We start from the raw sequence: 18,467 nt of genomic DNA, 5'->3' as shown, positions 1-18,467 counted from the left end.
GAGTTCAATAACTTTGGTCATGAACTCTCTCCTCTATCCCCACCCACTTTCCGATCCCCCTTTTTCCAATAATTTGTATAGATTTTTCTTTTCCCACCTATTTCCATTATTTTTAAATGTATTTCCATCCATTGTTTTATCTCTACTTTTTAGCCTTTTTTGATTCCTTCACCCCACCCCACTCCCACTAGGGCTATCTGTACCTTGCTCATCCTGCTTTCTACCCTAAATTAGCACATTCCTTTAGATAATATCACCACCTTCAACACCTCTTCTCATCCCGTACCCCCTCCCTTAAACCAGCTTATATTTCTCCCCTTTTCTATTTTTCATTAGTTCTGTTGAAGAGTCATGCGGACTCGAAATGTTAACTGTGTTCCTCTCCACAGATGCTGCTAAACCTGCTGAGTTTTTCCAGGTATTTTTGTTTTTGTTTTTGTTTTAGAATTCATACTTGCTGTGTCTGAGGTAAATCAAATAAACACACAAAATAAATTGTGCACCGTATTCAGGAAGAAATGGCATTGAACAAACTAGTTAACCATTTAGTTAATTTGAGATTTAACTGAAGTTTAAATCAAATAATAAATAAATAAATAAAATAGAAGTAAAATTGGTACTTTTTTCCAGCACCAAATACTCCAATTTCAAGCTTTGTTTCTTTTGTGCAACCGCATACTGCGGTTATGATGACACGTGAAGATTTAGCACCACCACCACCCACCCCCCCACCCATTTCAAAACAGGCAAATATGCTTTACTGATACAGACAGGAAATTTAAACTAGCCACATGTACAATGGTGAATCCCTAACAGTTATAATATCATTTTGCATTATTTAAATAAAACCATGATTGTAAATGTGTTATTGCATCCAATAATACATACTGTACCTAATTAACCCTTGAGCTCTACAATTTTCTTTTACATCAAATTAAAATTTACAAAACTGAAAGCTATTAAAAAGTGTTCAGTATATGTTATAAATTAACTGCAGTAACATAAGAAGAGGAACAAGAGTAGGCTATATGGCTGCTTAAGCCTGCTTCAGCATTCAATTTGATTATGGCTCATCTTTTGTTCAACTTCACTTTCCCACCCATTCCCCACATCCTTTGGTTCGCTGAGAGATCAAAAATCTGTCTATCTCAACCTTAAATATTATTCAATGATGGAGCATCTGCATTTTCTGGGGTAGACAATTCCAAAGATTTGGATTTCAAAAGACTCATGAAGTTGTACTGTTTTGATGTTAAGATTGAAATGATTACTTTTAACTAGGAAGTTTCCCTGATTACATTATCAAAACATCAAGCTACTTAAATTCTATAATTCTTTGAAATGTACTAAAGAGTTCCAAAATGAAAAAAAATGCAAATATCAAACCTCATGAAAACAAGAGGTTCATGCTATTACTTGTGAAGTTGGCCTCTCCTTTACCCCGAGTCAGCAATGTGATCAATTACTTACACCCAAGGACACCGTGGAATCCTAGCCACCCAAACAGCAGCAGTTCCCGGCATGCCTGAGGATAGAATATAAGAGGCACAACCCGATCAGCTTTTTGCAATTTCTGCAAAAAGCAAAGATGCAGAATACATCTGAGGGCTGAAAAAAAAAGCAGACTCGCTGACTCCTTGCAAACAGCTGGCTGCCCATGCAAAATGTGTATGAAAATCACTAAACAGCAACCAGGACTTAAAAACATATGAAATGGGCAGAAAAAAAAGCCTTTCAAGCAACTCTATAGCGTTGGACTCATCATTTTTGCATCACTTAAATTGGCGGATACAGTATTACTGTGCTGAGTAAGAAAGACAAGTCATTGAACGACAGATTACAAAAGGATAAGTTCACTGGATCGTCTGCGGAATGCAGTTTATGCACTGTAACACAAAATTAATATTTCAGGATTTTTCTCACCACTGAAATTGGGGAAATGTTCTTGTTGGTTCATATGTAATTGCTTATATCATGGGAATGGTGCCAGAGGACTGAAGGTGTTGAGTAGCTTGAGTTTGTTTAATGATCTGTATTGACATTCTGGATAAATATCAATCGATGCTGCAAAAACTTTATTTCAATTCATTCCAAATATAGTATATAGGTCCAATTTTTTGTGCTAATTACTACAAATATAAAAAATGCCAGTAAATAAATCAAGACTGAATTAATGGATGAGTGGAAAGTTGAACAAAAACAGATGTTTGCCTCAGTTCTTACAATAATCCATAATTAGACACAAAGGATCTTTCTGGATGCACTAAAAGGGTTTTGCATCAAATAGGTGAATAAGATGCAGGCAAAGGTGCAAGTGTGATAGGTTCAGCAGTGAAAGAAAGCTTCCAGTAGGAATTTTAAAAAAGTCATTTTAAATTCATTAATCTTACTGGATAGTTCCCCTCCTTTACTAAAGCTGTAAAACAGTAAGTTTTCGTGTTAATATTTCACGCAGCACTTTCCTCATGAAATGAAGTTTTGCCTTCTTGTTAAAATGTTTTGGAATCAGATGGAAATAATGAACATTTAGCAATTCAAGCTCCATAGTTTAATTGCTCAAAAGTAACATGGTAGCAGTCAAAGTATAATGTACAATAAAGTAAATATGTTTGCCGAAATAATTCTTTGGATCTACCAATACAAATGTCCAACAAATTCAACTGCAGCAACAGATTGTAAATGAAACCTGATAAAACACTCATGTAAAAATATGTGATTATGTTGCACTTTACCTGAAATACATTTTGTACAAATACCAGTAGTATGTAAATAAAATGCTATATAAAAATAATGATTACCATATGCAATAAGCACCCTGTTGTGACAGAATGCAGTATTTAAAAACAAAATGCAGGAAAAAATACTATTTACTACACAATGTATAAAGGACAGAAATTGCCTGCAGTTTTTCCAACTGCAATAACTTTTCACTATCTATTACTAATAATCTATTGACACTTTATGTGGATTCTATGCATTAAGTGTTTTACACATTCACTTTAGTCCTGGATGAAGCTTGGCACTTGGAAGTTTGAGAGAGGAAAACCATCTGAGCAGTATTTAGTGATTTGTGAAGAAGCAAAACTGTTTTCAGCCTTCGGTCATCCACTGTGGAACAATCCAGCAAACACCATTATGTTGATTGTACCTCCATTCCCCAAGTCTATGAACTTTCTTTACTTTTGAAAAAAATATAAAGTGGGCAAATTACTTTACCTTGATCTGCTTTCATTCAGTCCTAAAATATCAGTACAAACATAGAACATGACACTTTTAATTGTAAAGAGTCTACAAAATACGGAGAAATTGTGCAACTATGGAAGCACACTGACTATTGGCCATCTGATGTATAAATCATTGGTAAACATTTGTTAACATACAGTGAAGAGAGATGTAACATGTACAACTCGCAAATACAGTTTGTAACTCTTTGAATGCTGATGCAGATTTTCAGCATTAATGGAATCAACTGGAGATTCCAGCACTCAGAATTAAACGAGAAAGAAAAAGCTTTGAGAGTAATTGTGGTTTTTACATTAAGTTGATTTATACATCAGACATCCTACGTATTAAAGTACAACACAGAGCAGCTGAATGGTAGTAATACAAAACACTGTAATGCTCTTTTATCATAAGTATATACTAATACATCTAACAAAAATCTAATGGCACTTAATTTTATAAAAGATTCATTACCAGTTTATGGTGAAGAGATACTCTCCTATAAAGGTTTCTGAAAGTGCTAGAACATAGTGAGTTAACCAGCCATAAGAGGAACTATTAGCCTTACAATGAATACAGCAATTAAAGTTCATTGAAAAATGTGTACTTGATCACTGTGCAGTTGTTCACCTGTGAGAATAAATTGATTTTGTCATTTTGGCCTTAAGCCAAAGAATTTTAAGTTTAACTAGGAAAATGTCTGTCCACAGGTAATAGAGAGTTGCCCTCACTCATTTGCTTCCAAGACAGCCGTGATATTAAATATTTCCTTTTGTTGCAGGGCAGAATGGAACGTGGAAGTAATTAATAATTTTCCAATTGGACCACAATAATCCACATTTTAATTTCCTCCCAAATTAGTGAACTGAGGAAGTCCACTAAAATATTTAGAATACAATGTTTAGTAATGCCACGTTATAAATATTGCTGTCACAATTATTCAGTTTTCAAAAAAACTCTCAGCTACGAGAGGAATGCCATTAAAATTCTGCAATATAGCAATTTGGCAGTGATATTAATCATTCCCTAATTTCATAAAAATAAGTTTTTATATATTAAAATATAGATATGGTTGATTTGCAAGTTTTTTTTAAATTGTGTTTTATGTTATTCAGAACTAGCTTATTGTGAATCGACAGCAAAGGATTTTCCTGATATTGATTCTGTACCAGAGGTGAAGTTGTGTCCACATTCGCTGTAAGGCAGGTTTGGTTTTCTCCTAGGCTTAGAGCAAGAAGCATGCATGAGGTGATGTGTTGTGTCTTTGTGAGTTCCTGCTCAGAGAACTGTGAAATAAAGATTCAAATAGCTCAAAGCCTCTGGTGGCCAGAATAAGGCACTGTCAGGAGAGGAAAAACGGTAACAGAACTAAAATCTTTACATTAAAACACAAGCATAACATAAAAATCTTTCTTGCTGAAACCCTGACTTAATATAATCAGGGTATTCTTAAATCAAACACCCTGTTCTGTATCCTTTCTAGGTCTCACAGCTCCTAAATACAAGGAAAGGTACAATATTTTCAAAGTAAATATTCACTACAATAAAAGTCTAGTGATACTCAATGGATTTTAAGGTTACTACGTCTACAAGACAAGAATGCACATCTTGCAGACGATGGTTAAGAATTTAATTAGTTTGATGTGTTTTAACTACTTAATTTGGAGCTAAATCTTCTAAAATATGCATTATAGTATTATACACAGATGTATATCATAATGTCTTTCCATTTCTTGAGGATACGTTTGGGGTTTAAATGAATACACAAAACAAAATTTAGGATTATTACTCAGATGTAAAAGGCAGGATGATTAAAATATCAGAAGCAATTGTATTATAATTAAGCCACAATATCTCCCCATTAAGCTGAGAATTGAGTGTGTTCAGTGTTTCTTTTTAAAGCTGATTTTTTCTTAAAGCAAAATTAGTGTTGGAAGGAAAACTGCATCACACATTTACATACTGGCTATCATGACATTGAATCTTATTGCTAAGTTTTAAGTGTGCCATAAATCTGGAAGCAAAGAATAATTCTGCAATAGTTTAGTAAAATAGAGCCAGACACCTGCAAAGATGTGCTTCAAGCTAACTTTGATCAATTGGCTGTGATTATTTTTGTGCAATTATGTACCTTTGTTACGAACTTATGTTCAAGTCTACCTTGCTTTAGGCTATTTCTCTTTCAACACTGTTTGCCAATGTTATCTATAGTGAGAAATGCATTTACAATACTTACTGGGAACACGAACAAGGTGCTCCTGGATCTAGTACTGAACAAAGTCATTGAGGTGCTTAATCTGTAGGCTAGATAAATCAGCAGTAAAATTTAAACTGCTCATTTTTCAACTTGTTGCAACATTTAAGCTCTGCTGTAAATGAGCCACTGTTAATGTTCAAAATCTTTCATAAGCAGATTGTTGTATGGGCTCTGCACACCGCAGTAAAATAACTTAATGTATGAACCATGGATCGAAGTAATTGATCATAAATAGATGATATCTACCCTTATGAGAAAAATTAATGAGTAAAATGAAGCAGATACTTTGCAATTAAGGAAATAAATAGGGATCATTCCTAATAAGATGAAAATTTTCGTACACCCCAGTATGACAAATGTTGCTATAACAGAAAGGAATGAAAGACTAGAAATTACTGTTGCCAACATTCACAACTTAGTGTTCACTGATACTTTTTTCTATTTTAACCTGTATTTACCAGGTTACTTAAAATGGGTTAATGCCACCATTAAAATAACAAAGAGGGAAAGTCATATGAACATGCTAAGCATTTGCCTACCAACACTATAAACAGTAATTTCTAGGCTCTGCTCTTCGAACAATTATGCAGGGGCAACGCTTTCTGTCACATATTATCTTCCCGGTTCTCTCAAAATGTCTGAATTTTTAGGAAAGTAAGGGTATTTTAACAATGAAATAAGCCAATACTTTATTTTCAAGAGGGCAATTGACTGGGCAGAACTCACATTGCGAGCATAATTTAAGTCTATTTCACTGTGCAACTTTTGTTTCATGCAGAGACCTGTGTGCGCGACAAAATGTTGTTTAAAACTCAATTTGGACAGACAAAGCAGAGGTTAATACACGTTGCATAATGCTATAACAACTATATTATTTTTTTCCCATCCTTCACTAATTTTTCCCTGTAATTCTATTTCAGACGTTTAGCTCATGAAGTAACTTCTCAATCGTAACAGGTCTCCATGTTTGTTAAAAACATATGAAATATGTAGCTATCTGGGGAGTAATTTTCACATTAAAACTCATCCACTTCTCAGAATTCTGATATGTTCAGCCCTCAGGTGGATTTGTATCCATGTTAGAGTGTAGAAAGCAAAAGGCTCATTGTTTGTAAATGCCTCGTCAGTTGCTAATAGATTTTTAAAAAACCCTCCATATTATGGATTAAACTGAATAACGGAAATTGCCTTATAAAAGCTTCTTCAAAGCTTTAGCTTCCTTTGAGTCCTTTGAGAAAGCTTTGTGCGCTTCATTAAATTCCACTCCAAGCACAGATTTATTGAATAAAAGATGCAACAGCAGTTCACTGGAAAGCCTGGTGGAAACGTGGCAATGTTGTCGTGCTCAGACTGGTGGTAAACACTGGAGACAATGGGTGAAGAGGCCCAAGGTTCAGGCCATTTCCAGATCCTTGGGAGTCCTGCAGCTGAGGCTGAAGAGAGGTAAGTAAGGACTGAGGCTCATTTTGCGCATAGCCCATTACCAGCCCCCCTGCTGAAACAGGTGGATTGTACGTAGGGTGGTTCAGTGGTAAGAAGCTCAGTAAATGTGAAAAGTCCATGTTTGCTGTACAGAGGGATTCATTAATTGTAGCAGAGCTTTTGGAAAGCAAATGTTCACCAGAAATGTCATCCAGAGGGCCAGTTTGCGAATCTAAACCTACTTTAGCTGGTGAAGACTGAGATTCATGGGATGAAAGTGGCAAACTGCTGTGCAAGTCCATTAAGTAACTTTCCGTTGGCTTCTCAGGCAAGCCAGTGGCGTATGAGGTAGATCCAAGCTGATACTTAGAAGGGGGTTGAGGGGGTGCTGAATGAATTGAGGATGGGGACTCCATTTGGCAACCCATTCCCATAGCTAGAGAACTAGCAACCAGACTGTGTGATGATCCTGAATTTGTCATGGCTTGAATGTGTGGACTGTAAATGCTCATTGGCAAACTAGTAAATGGCTTACCTACTGTCTCCTTGGAAGCCATGCACATCATTGGACTAAGTTCTTCCTTCACTGTTATGGGTGGACTGGGGTGAAGCAGACCCATCATATCGGATGGTTCAGTCTTAATTTTCAACAATTCCTGCGAATGACTCTTCTTCATATGTCTCGTCAGGTGATCCTTTCTGCCAAATCTCTGAGCACAATACTGACAAAGGAAGTCTTTCCTGCCTGTGTGGACTACCATATGTCTCCGAACATCTTTCCGAGTGTAGAACCGTCGGTCACAGTGATCACACTGGTGCTTCTTTTCCTTGACTCCACTTGATGACTTGCCTGAATGTGTCTTCAGGTGTTCGAGCAGAACCTCTGTGCTCTCAAATGTCTGAAGGCACACTTTGCAGGTCAGGTCACCACTGGTAGCAGCATGCAGCGCTAGGTGACGTTTGTAGCCCAACTTGGTGTTGTAGTTTTTGCCACATTCTTCGCATTTGAATGCCTCTTTATTTGGATCATGTGTCTGAAGGTGGTTCTTCAGATGGTCTTTCCGGTGGAACATTTTTTCACAGTAGGTGCACTTATGTGTTTTTTGTGGTGAATGTGTGGCCATGTGCCTAAATAGAATAATAGTGAAAACAATCAAGACTACACACATTTCTTTCACTAGTTTAAAATAAAAAATAAGTGGCATCATATTAGATTAGACAGATCTAATGCTGATTACAAATAAGTGCCAACTTGGTATTTAATCTCAATTACTTTTCATATGCTTATTGAAAGCAGCCGTTTCAAGTGATGAGCATAAAACATTTATATTCTTACTGATATTTAACAGAATAATAACATACAATTCAGTGCAATTATTATGCCAAATTATCCTAAGCAAAAATACATAATGCACTTTTTGAATTGTTACAAGATGTTGCAAAAGATTCAGGAAATAATTCAATATTTTGAAATTAAAATGGAAAGTATCAGTGCATACTTTCCATCTCTTAAATCAAACACTTATATTAACTATATTTTTTCCCCTGAAGGAAATGATGGAAATGTTATAAAGAACTGAAAAAAGGAATAAAAAGCAGAACAGCAGAAAAAAAAAACCTTATAAACTTAATGGCAACTCAACAAAGCAAAATAATTTGATGTTTATTAACAGTTGTGTACATTACAAAATTAGAATTTAGGCTATTATTTTCAATACAACTGCAATTTAGAAAACACAGGAAAAGGTAGCCATGCAGAGCGAGGCAGAGGGTGCCTACAATACTGAAGATAGCAAAGGAAATGTAGACAGGGATCATTGGATACAAACATACAGAGTTAGGGCTCTTGGGATGGCTGAACAATTTGCCTACAGGTTAAGCCATGTGACATATTAGGGCATTTGGTTGTCAAGCTGGATTTCCAAACTAGGCCCAAATATCAACCAGATTTGTCTGCTGTTGTAGATAACCATTATTTTACATTCCAGGTTTCACTATGCTCTAACTGATATTGTATTCCATGTCAACTTTACCTTCCTCATCCTCTCCTGAAGGTCTTGACTTTTCGTCCACAGGCATTGATAGCATTCTTCCCAAAGTGGCTATTATCCATGTGTGAATATCGACAATGACTAAGCATTACAGCGGAACCTGATTCTGTCATTACAATGTCCACATATGCAAAAGTTCAGCAGGAGCTGAAGAGTTTGGCAGATAGCTTTCCCAACTGAGTCAACTTGTAACATCTTTGCCTCCATACCAGTGAAACAGGCTGAATCAACACAGACTGGATCAAACTGGAGTCCTCCTTTAATCATTAGGGGATCATCAGAGAGTTGCTCTACGCTGATGGTGTCGCACTAGCATTCCATACCAAGAAACACATTCAGCAGCAAATGGACAGACTCTCTCCTGCCTATAAAGAATTTGATTTGACAGAGCATCAGGAAGACCTATCATGATGCAGGATGTTGCAATACTTCCATCTATCGGCACTGACAATTTAACACTGGAGATTGTTGATAGCTTCACATATCCAGGCTCCACAATCATCAGTAATCTGTCACTTGATGCTGAAATCAACACAGGCATTGCAAAAGCTGCATCTGTTATGTCTGAGTAATAGACTGTGGAACAACAGCAGTCTGATTCAGAACATCAAACTGCTAGCCTACCAAGCCTGCATCCTCAGCACACTCCGTTACATACTCCTTTGCTGTTTCAGACTTATCCTCAACCTCTCTTGGCAGGACTAGGTCACAAACTCAGAGATCCTGGAGTATGCTAATTCTATCAGCACACACTCATTGCTAAACCAGCTAAAAGCCAAAGTCTGCATTAGCTCAGCCATGTTCATCGGATGGATGACGGCTATATACAAAAAGACCTACTGCTTGGTGAACTGGTGTCCAGACTGCTGCTACTAGGGCACCTACAAATGAGATAGGCAGATGGCACACTTTGACGCTGACAATTGGGAGATGGTTACTGACTGACAGCCATGACTTCTGGAGGCTGACTGTTTGGAAGGGCATTGGAAAAGGTGAGCAGAAATAAAAAGTTCTACTGGCTGAGGAGAGAGCCCAGAGAAAACAGAGACCTGTGAATTGTGCAGCTTCTCAGCCCACTGTCTTCCTCTGCAGCAAATGCAGCAGAGACTGCAATCCCAGAATGGGGCTCCTGAGCCATACCAGGTGATACTGAACACAGGTGAGCAGCAAGGCCCAACCTTCTCCTAATCGTGACAGCTTTCTGTCTCATGAGATGAAATCTTCAATTGATGTTTTTGATGGTGGATCCAAATCTGTTTTTCTCCCTACTACCACAGGGGCAGCCAACACACTCAAATGCAAGAATGCAAGGAATTGAATGGCCACAGGGGAGGCATGTAAGGAATATATATAATTTGTGGAAGGACTTATTCAGAAGTAAAAAATCCTAAATTGGGTATAAATAGGGTGCAACCCTCTTTTCAAGTCAATCAATAGTTGATTGGCTCTTTAGACCAAAATTGCACAAACTTTTTGTCTTTGTGGGTCACAGTTTCATACCATGGTACTTTGGGGATTATTTATTAAGTTGAAATAGACATTTCCATTGCTTTATAGGCATCTTAAAATGTGGATACTAACCAACATCAATTTGGAATTTATATAGTAATGAGGCAACTATGAACAGCTTGTTCGACACTGAACAGACCACAAAATGCAAACAGGACAAACTAGCTAACCAGAATGTTATAATTATGAGATTTAAAAGATGTTGTTTTGGGGCTGTATTTTTAAATTATAATAAAATGAAAGGGGGAGGGTCATGTGACATGTTCTGAAGTCTGCCTGGATCCAGGAGAAAGGAAGCAGCTAAAAACCAAAAGGTTTCTACAGTTCATCATGTAGGAAAGTGCATGGGAGATCGTGCTTTGGTGGAAAAGATCAAATTCATGGGGAGTTGAAACGAGGCTGGATGAGTTGCCGAACTTGGGCTAGAGGGAGAGTTTCTGAGAAAGAAAATCTCACAATAATAGACAGTCCTAAGATAGCAAGCTACAAGGCTGAGGGAAAAAAAAGAACAGAAATAACTTTTGATTGATTCTTGGGAAAATTGAATGCCATATGAACATACGAATTAGAAGCAGAAGTAGGCCATTCAGCCCCTTGAACCTGCTCCACCATTTGAGTGGATCTGATTGTGGCCTCAGCTCCATTTTCCTATCTACCCCCTATAACCTCCGACTCCCTTGTTAATCAAGAATCTAACTCAGCCTTAAAAATATTCAGCAACCCGGCCTCTACTGCTTTCTGCAGAAGATAGTTCCACAAACTAATGGGACCCTCAGAGAAAAAAAATTCTCTTCATCTCCATCTTAAATGGGAGACCCCTTGGTTTTAATATGCGACCTGTAATTCTAGTCTTTCCCACAAGTGGAAACACCCCCACAGTATCTACCCCATCAAGTCCCCTCAGGATCTTATATGTTCCAGTAAGATCACCTTCCATTCTTCTAAACTCCAATAGATACATGCCCAATCTGTCCAACTTTCCCTCATAAGATAAGCCCTTCATCCCAGGAATCAGTCAAGTGAGCCTTTTCTGAACTGCTTCTAATGCAATTATATCCTTTCTTAAGTAAGGAAACCAAAACTGTACACAATACTCCAGATGTGGTCTTTCCAACCCCCTGTACAACTGTAACAAAACATCCCTACTTTTATACTCGATTCCCCTTTCAATAAACACCAACATCCTATTTGCCTTCCTAATCACTTGCTGTACCTACATACCAACTTTTTGTAATTCATGTACCAGGACACCCAATCCCTCTGCATCGCAGAGTTCTGCGATCTCTCTCCATTTAAGTAATATACTGCTTTTCTATTCTTCCTGTCAAAGTGGACAGGTTCACATTTTCCCACATTATACTCCATCTACTGAATTTCTGCCCACTCACTTAACTTATCTATATCCTTCTGCATACTTATGTCCTCGTCACAACCTACTCTTCTACCTATCTTTGTGTCATCAGCAAATTTAGCAACCATACGTTCTGTCCCTTCAACTGGGCCATTAACATAGATTGTAAATGGTTGAGGCTCCAGCCTTGATCACTGCGGCACCCCACTAGTTACAGCTTGCTAATCCAAACTGACCCATTTACACTGACTCTGCTTCTTAACCAATCCTCTATCCATGTTAACCCTTACACCATGTAATATTATCCTGTGTAGTAAACTTTGATGTGGCACCTTATCAAATGCCTTTTGGAAATCCAAGTACACCACATTTACAGGTTCCCCTTTAGGCACATTCCTTGCTACTTCCTCAAAGAACTCTAATAAATTAGTCAAACACTGTCTCCCCTTCACAAAACCATGTTGACTCTGCCTGATTGTGATAAGATTTTCCATAATCTCCTTAATAATAGATTCTAGCATTTTCCCTATGACAGATGTTAGGCTAACTGGCCTGTAGTTTCCTGCTTTCCATCTCCCTTCTTTCTTGTACAGAGGAGTTACTTAACTATTTTCCAAACTGATGGGACCTTTCCAGAATCTAGAGATTTTGGAAACTTACAACCAATGCATCTACTATCGCTGCAGCCATTTCTTTTAAGACCCTAGGATGAAGTCCATCAGGACCTGGGAATTTGTTAGACTTCAGTCATAATAGTCTTCAGTACCCTTTCCCTGGTGATTGTAATTGTTTTGAGTTCCTCCCTCCCCTTCATCTCTTGATTTACAAGTTTTTCTGGGATGTTGCTTGTTTCTTCTACAGTGAAGACAGGCACAAAATATCTGTCCAATGCTCCTACAAATTCCTTATATCCCATTATTAATTCCCCATTCTCACTCTCTACATAAAGGACAGTGTAAAGTATATGTGTGGAGTGTGTTTATTTTGATTGGCCTAAGAATAAGAAGGGGGCATTCCTTTCTGTGGTTAAAGTATAAGTTGCCGACAAAAAGAAAAGAGTGTTCAGTCAACCATGTTTTTTCCATCATTTGTTAAGTAAAAGTTTTAAAATGTGGCATGTTGTAGTGTCATTCTTTCGGCTATTAGCTCGCATTTGTTTTTTTTAAAGTTATCCTTCTCCATGGAAATTGTAACAAATTGGGGCATCTTTGCAGGATTTTGAATCCACAGGCTGAGACACGTACACTGGTCAGGCTTTAAACAAATAAGATTTCACAATGACATTTGCTGTAATTATTGAAAAGATAAAAATGGCTATGTCTAGTGCAGAAACTTTCTTCAAAAGTGAGGATTTGCTTTTGAGTACCTTGCAACAGAAAGGTTAATTTAAAAGCAGTGGCAAGAAAGTTGGAAAGAGTTAAAAGGAGTCACTACAAAGTCAGAAATAGTTAAAGTATTGGTTCAACACTTGAATCTTAAGAAAAAGTTAATCCAGATAAATGCAATTGAGTTGGCTAGGATTCAGTTAGAAATGGGCCAACTTGAATTGAAAAGAGATACAGAAAAGCAAAAGTTTGAGTTCGAGAAAGAAAGAGAAATGAAAAATCTTGAAATGATTTCCACAGAGAAAAATTAGAAAGACAGGAAAGGAATAGAGAAAAAGACAGAGGTACAAGGAGAGAGGAAAGCCAGGAAATGGACAGAGAAAGGCTCTGATTATGTTAACTGGTGGTAACAGGCTGATTTGACGATGCGTCAGGTTTAACTCGTTTTGATTAGCAAGGAATAACTGCCTGGTGTCTAAATTCAGTGAGGAAGAAGTTGAGATGTATTTTGTCTCCTTTGATAAAATTGCTATGAAGTTACAGTAGCCACAAGAAATTTGGACGAAGTGTTGTGGTAGGAAAATCATTGGAGGTTTATTCAATGTTTTTGGATGAACAGTTTGCAGACAGTTAAGACTGCTGTACTTAATGCACAAGAGCTGGTTCAGAAGCTTAAAGACAAAAATTTAGAAACCTGAGGAAGAGACAGAATCAGACTTTGCTAAGGAAAAATAGAATGGTATTTGATTGATGGATAGGGTGATGAAGTTGGAACAGGATTTTGAAAATCTTAGAGAGGATTGTTAATGGAAGAATTTATAAACAGTGTTCCTCTTGGAGGAGCTACAGGAGTTGGTGGATCATCTTAATCAAGTTAACTGAAAATACAGTCCCCTGATCAACGTCGACAAGACAAAGGTGATGGGGATGGATGGAAAGACCTGCAAGATTCTGATTAACGGAGTTCAACTTGAAGAGGTTGATACCTTTTGCTATCTTGGGTCACTCATCATGGAGATACACAGTCTACCAAAGGAATTCAGGCTAGACTTAAGGGTCATGGCATTGTGAACTCACTTAAAGGAATATGGAGTAGCCACAGTATTTCAATTACAACAAAAATGTCTTCTGAAAGCCCTTGTGTGGCTGTTGACAACGTATAGCTGTGAAAGTTGGACCATCAAGAAGAGTGATGAGGCTCGAATAAGAGTATTTGAAATGAAAGAGTATTACGTGTGGAATGGATGGTTAAGCAGACAAATGTATGGATGCTCGAGAAAGCTGGTGTTAAGAGGAAATTGTTTGAGGCACTGATATCATGGAAGCTCACATATTTTGGACAAGTGATGCGAATATGTGGGGACTGTTTGGGGAAAAAGACGCAATGCAAGGCAAAACACCTGAAAAACATCCGCAAGGAAGACCCAAGATGGCATGGATGGATAATGTCAGAACATGGACTGGCCTCTCTATGGGACAGGCAGTGAGGGCAGGGGAGAATAGAAATCAGCGGAGAAAGATTGTTCATAGTGCAGTCAACCCTCGGAACAAGGGCGGATGAAAGACAAGACATTCCTTTTGGAATCAAGTCCCCCCCAGCCTACCATAAAGTCTCTAAAATAAGGGAAGCTGCAGTTTTGGCTGATAGTTACAAATTTTCCCATAAACACCAAGATGGCAGCAAGCCATTGTTTGCAAACACACACTGAAACTGGAGAGAAATGAGTAGATAGTGAACGGAACACTAATTATCATGAAAATAAAAAGATACTTCTCAATGTTGTGAAAGAGTTAATGTGGGAGATAAATATAAAGGAGACCAGCATGTTACTTTTGCCATAAAACAGGGCATGCGAAAGTCAACTGCTGGAAGTTGAAGGTGAAACCGGTAGCTTTTATGAAGGTATCTAATGTTTCTCCAGGAGTTGCTGTAAAAGTGAATGAACCTTGTGACAAACGAATACCATTTGATGTATATAGAGCGGGTACAAATCAGAACTTAAAATATTATGGGAGTTTTATATTTGAAGGTGAAGTAACTCCGGTTTTGTCTGATAAAGGGGCTTAAAAGATCATCATCCTTTGATACACGGGGTCGGCTCAGAGCTTAAAGTTAACAAAAGGTGTGGATTTCTCTCCAAAGAATTCACTATATGAAAATGTATCACTACAGGGCATTGATCGAAATTGTTTACTTATATAAAAACAAAAAAACTGCGGATGCTGGAAATCCAAAACAAAAACAGAATTACCTGGAAAAACTCAGCAGGTCTGGCAGCATCGGCGGAGAAGAAAAGAGTTGACGTTTCGAGTCCTCATGACCCTTCGACAGAACTTGCGTTCGAGTCCAAGAAAGAGTTGAAATATAAGCTGGTTTAAGGTGTGTGTGTGGGGGGCGGAGAGATAGAGAGACAAAGAGGTGGGGGGGGGGGGTGGGGGTGTGTGGTTGTAGGGACAAACAAGCAGTGATAGAAGCAGATCATCAAAAGATGTCAACGACAATAGTACAATAGAACACATAGGTGTTAAAATTAAAGTTGGTGATATTATCTAAACGAATGTGCTAATTAAGAATGTATGGTAGGGCACTCAAGGTATAGCTCTAGTGGGTTTTTTTTTATATAATGGAAATAGGTGGGAAAAGGAAAATCTTTATAATTTATTGGAAAAAAAAGGGGAAGGGGGAAACAGAAAGGGGGTGGGGATGGGGGAGGGAGCTTACGACCTAAAGTTGTTGAATTCAATATTCAGTCCAGAAGGCTGTAAAGTCCCTAGTCGGAAGATGAGGTGTTGTTCCTCCAGTTTGCGTTGGGCTTCACTGGAACAATGCAGCAAGCCAAGGACAGACATGTGGGCAAGAGAGCAGGGTGGAGTGTTGAAATGGCAAGCGACAGGGAGGTTTGGGTCATTCTTGCGGACAGACCGCAGGTGTTCTGCAAAGCGGTCGCCCAGTTTACGTTTGGTCTCTCATTGGTCTCTCATGTACATTGGAGAGACCAAACGTAAACTGGGCGACCGCTTTGCACAACACCTGCGGTCTGTCCGCAAGAATGACCCAAACCTCCCTGTCGCTTGCCATTTCAACACTCCACCCTGCTCTCTTGCCCACATGTCTGTCCTTGGCTTGCTGCATTGTTCCAGTGAAGCCCAACGCAAACTGGAGGAACAACACCTCATCTTCCGACTAGGGACTTTACAGCCTTCTGGACTGAATATTGAATTCAACAACTTTAGGTCGTAAGCTCCCTCCCCCATCCCCACCCCCTTTCTGTTTCCCCCTTCCCCTTTTTTTTCCAATAAATTATAAAGATTTTCCTTTTCCCACCTATTTCCATTATATTAAAAAAAAACCCACTAGAGCTATACCTAGAGTGCCCTACCATCCATTCTTAATTAGCACATTCGTTTAGATAATATCACCAACTTTAATTTTAACACCTATGTGCTCTATTGTACTACTGTCGTTGACATCTTTTGATGATCTGCTTCTATCACTGCTTGTTTGTCCCTACAACCACACACCCCCACCACCCCCCCCCCCACCTCTTTGTCTTTCTATCTCTCCGCCCCCCACATACACACCTTAAACCAGCTTATATTTCAACTCTTTCTTGGACTCGAACGCAAGTTCTGTCGAAGGGTCATGAGGACTCGAAACGTCAACTCTTTTCTTCTCCGCCGATGCTGCCAGACCTGCTGAGTTTTTCCAGGTAATTCTGAAATTGTTTACTTGTTCTATTGTGTAGAGCGAATTTAAACTGTACTTTGGTCAATGAGTCTGTTATTGTTGGAGTGACGTCTAAATCGCCAACTGATAATGTTGATTTTTATACTCGGAAATGACCTCATGGGAAATAGAGTGCTACCATCACCAGGGATGATAAACAAGTCCATTGAAACTGACAATATACTAAAGAAATCAGGAACTATTTGTAATCTTGCCTTAGAAAGTACTGCTTTGACTAAAGATGTGTCCAAAGAATCAAAAGCTCAGGCTTCTGAGAGTAAAGAGCCCTTGAAACCTCCAATTGGCAACAGAAAGTTAAAATCAAATGCAAACAAACTGAATCTGTCTTAGTTAAACTTGTCTTCAGATTCTAAACCACGTGTTAAAACAGAATACAGCAACAAAATTCCAGACTAATGGAGGACCAATGAAAGGCAGTGCATTGAAGCAAAATGACTTGTTTGCAGCTAATGCTGATGCAGTGGAATTACGGGGCTGTATTAAAGTTTTAAGATGGAAAATAGGATTTCAAAATGAAGAAGCTGTGGCTCTTGCTCAGAAGGAATGGGACAAAGCTCGTTTTGAATGGGAAGATGTGAAACAGAAAGAATGAAGAAAACAGCAAGAAATAATTTTTAAAAAAAGAGTTTCAGGATTTTTTAAAATCAAAACATAAACATAATCTCAACAAAATTCTGGAAGCAATGAAGGAGAACTATAATTCTGCATTTGAACAGAAGAAAGGTGACTCGGATGGTTGACTAACTGAAACATTCTTTTTCAAATTTGGACATTAATGAACCTATATCTCTGAAAGAGAATAGAGATCAGAAAGTGAAATCTGAACAGGCTGATCCAAAGATGTAGTTTAAAAAGTCTGCGCCCTGATGACAATGTCAGATCAGGTTTTAAAGAAGAACCAAAGGAAATACTGAATCCAGCGGATAAAAAGCATTATGACAGAGAATTTCTTCTGTGTTTACAATTTACACCAGCTGGGATGTAAAAAGCCAGGAGGACTATCAGAAGTCATCAATATTGTTCTTGACAAAATTTCCCAAACTGAATTAATTGTGCCATCTTTTAACCAAGGACATGGAAATAATATGAACTTTAATCCTTATGAGAAAGGAGCTGTTAGCAATGAAATCATTTCTCAGTCACATAAGAGGGATTTTAAGAATTGCCGTAAAAGGAAACTTAGCTGTTATAAGAATTTGACTAATACAGGTTAAACACCGTGATGCTACCAAAATGGACTGTTCAATGACAAAATGTGACAGTGTGCAGGAAGAATGTTACTTGTACTAAGTTAATTGTTAAAATAGTTATAAGTTGGTATATTTTGGATAACGTCTATGAAAGCTCATCACTACGGTGGTGACTTTTCATTCTTTACGGGACAGGTGTTACATTTATGAGATTTATAAGATTATGTTTTGGGACTGTAATTTAAAATTTAGGGTAAAATGAAGAGGGTCATGTGACCTGTTCTGGATCCAGGAGAGAGGGAGCAGCTAGGAACCAAAAAGTTTCTATGGTTCACTGTGCAGGAATGAGCTGGAAGCTAGCAGTTGGGTGGAAAAGGTCAAATTCATGGGAA

At 38.1% G+C, this 18,467-nt stretch overlaps 1 protein-coding gene across 9 annotated transcripts in view; it reads right to left on the bottom strand.

Annotated features, from left to right (window-relative positions):
- Positions 1-3,040: 3,040 nt before the first annotated feature.
- Positions 3,041-18,467, bottom strand: part of plagl2 (pleiomorphic adenoma gene-like 2) — a 148,272-nt gene continuing 132,845 nt past the window's right edge. For all 9 annotated transcript variants that reach the window (XM_041204440.1, XM_041204441.1, XM_041204439.1 and 6 more), the window contains one exon: positions 3,041-8,029. In XM_041204440.1, the coding sequence (XP_041060374.1) occupies positions 6,784-8,029 (1,246 nt within the window). In that variant the 3' untranslated portion in view covers positions 3,041-6,783. The remainder of the gene's footprint in view (positions 8,030-18,467) is intronic.

This window comes from Carcharodon carcharias, chromosome 14 (genome assembly GCF_017639515.1).
Source record: "Carcharodon carcharias isolate sCarCar2 chromosome 14, sCarCar2.pri, whole genome shotgun sequence".
Classification (NCBI taxonomy): domain Eukaryota; kingdom Metazoa; phylum Chordata; class Chondrichthyes; order Lamniformes; family Lamnidae; genus Carcharodon; species Carcharodon carcharias.
The sequence above is the reverse complement of the archived record's forward strand: the minus strand, read 5'-3'. Positions and strand labels throughout refer to the sequence as shown.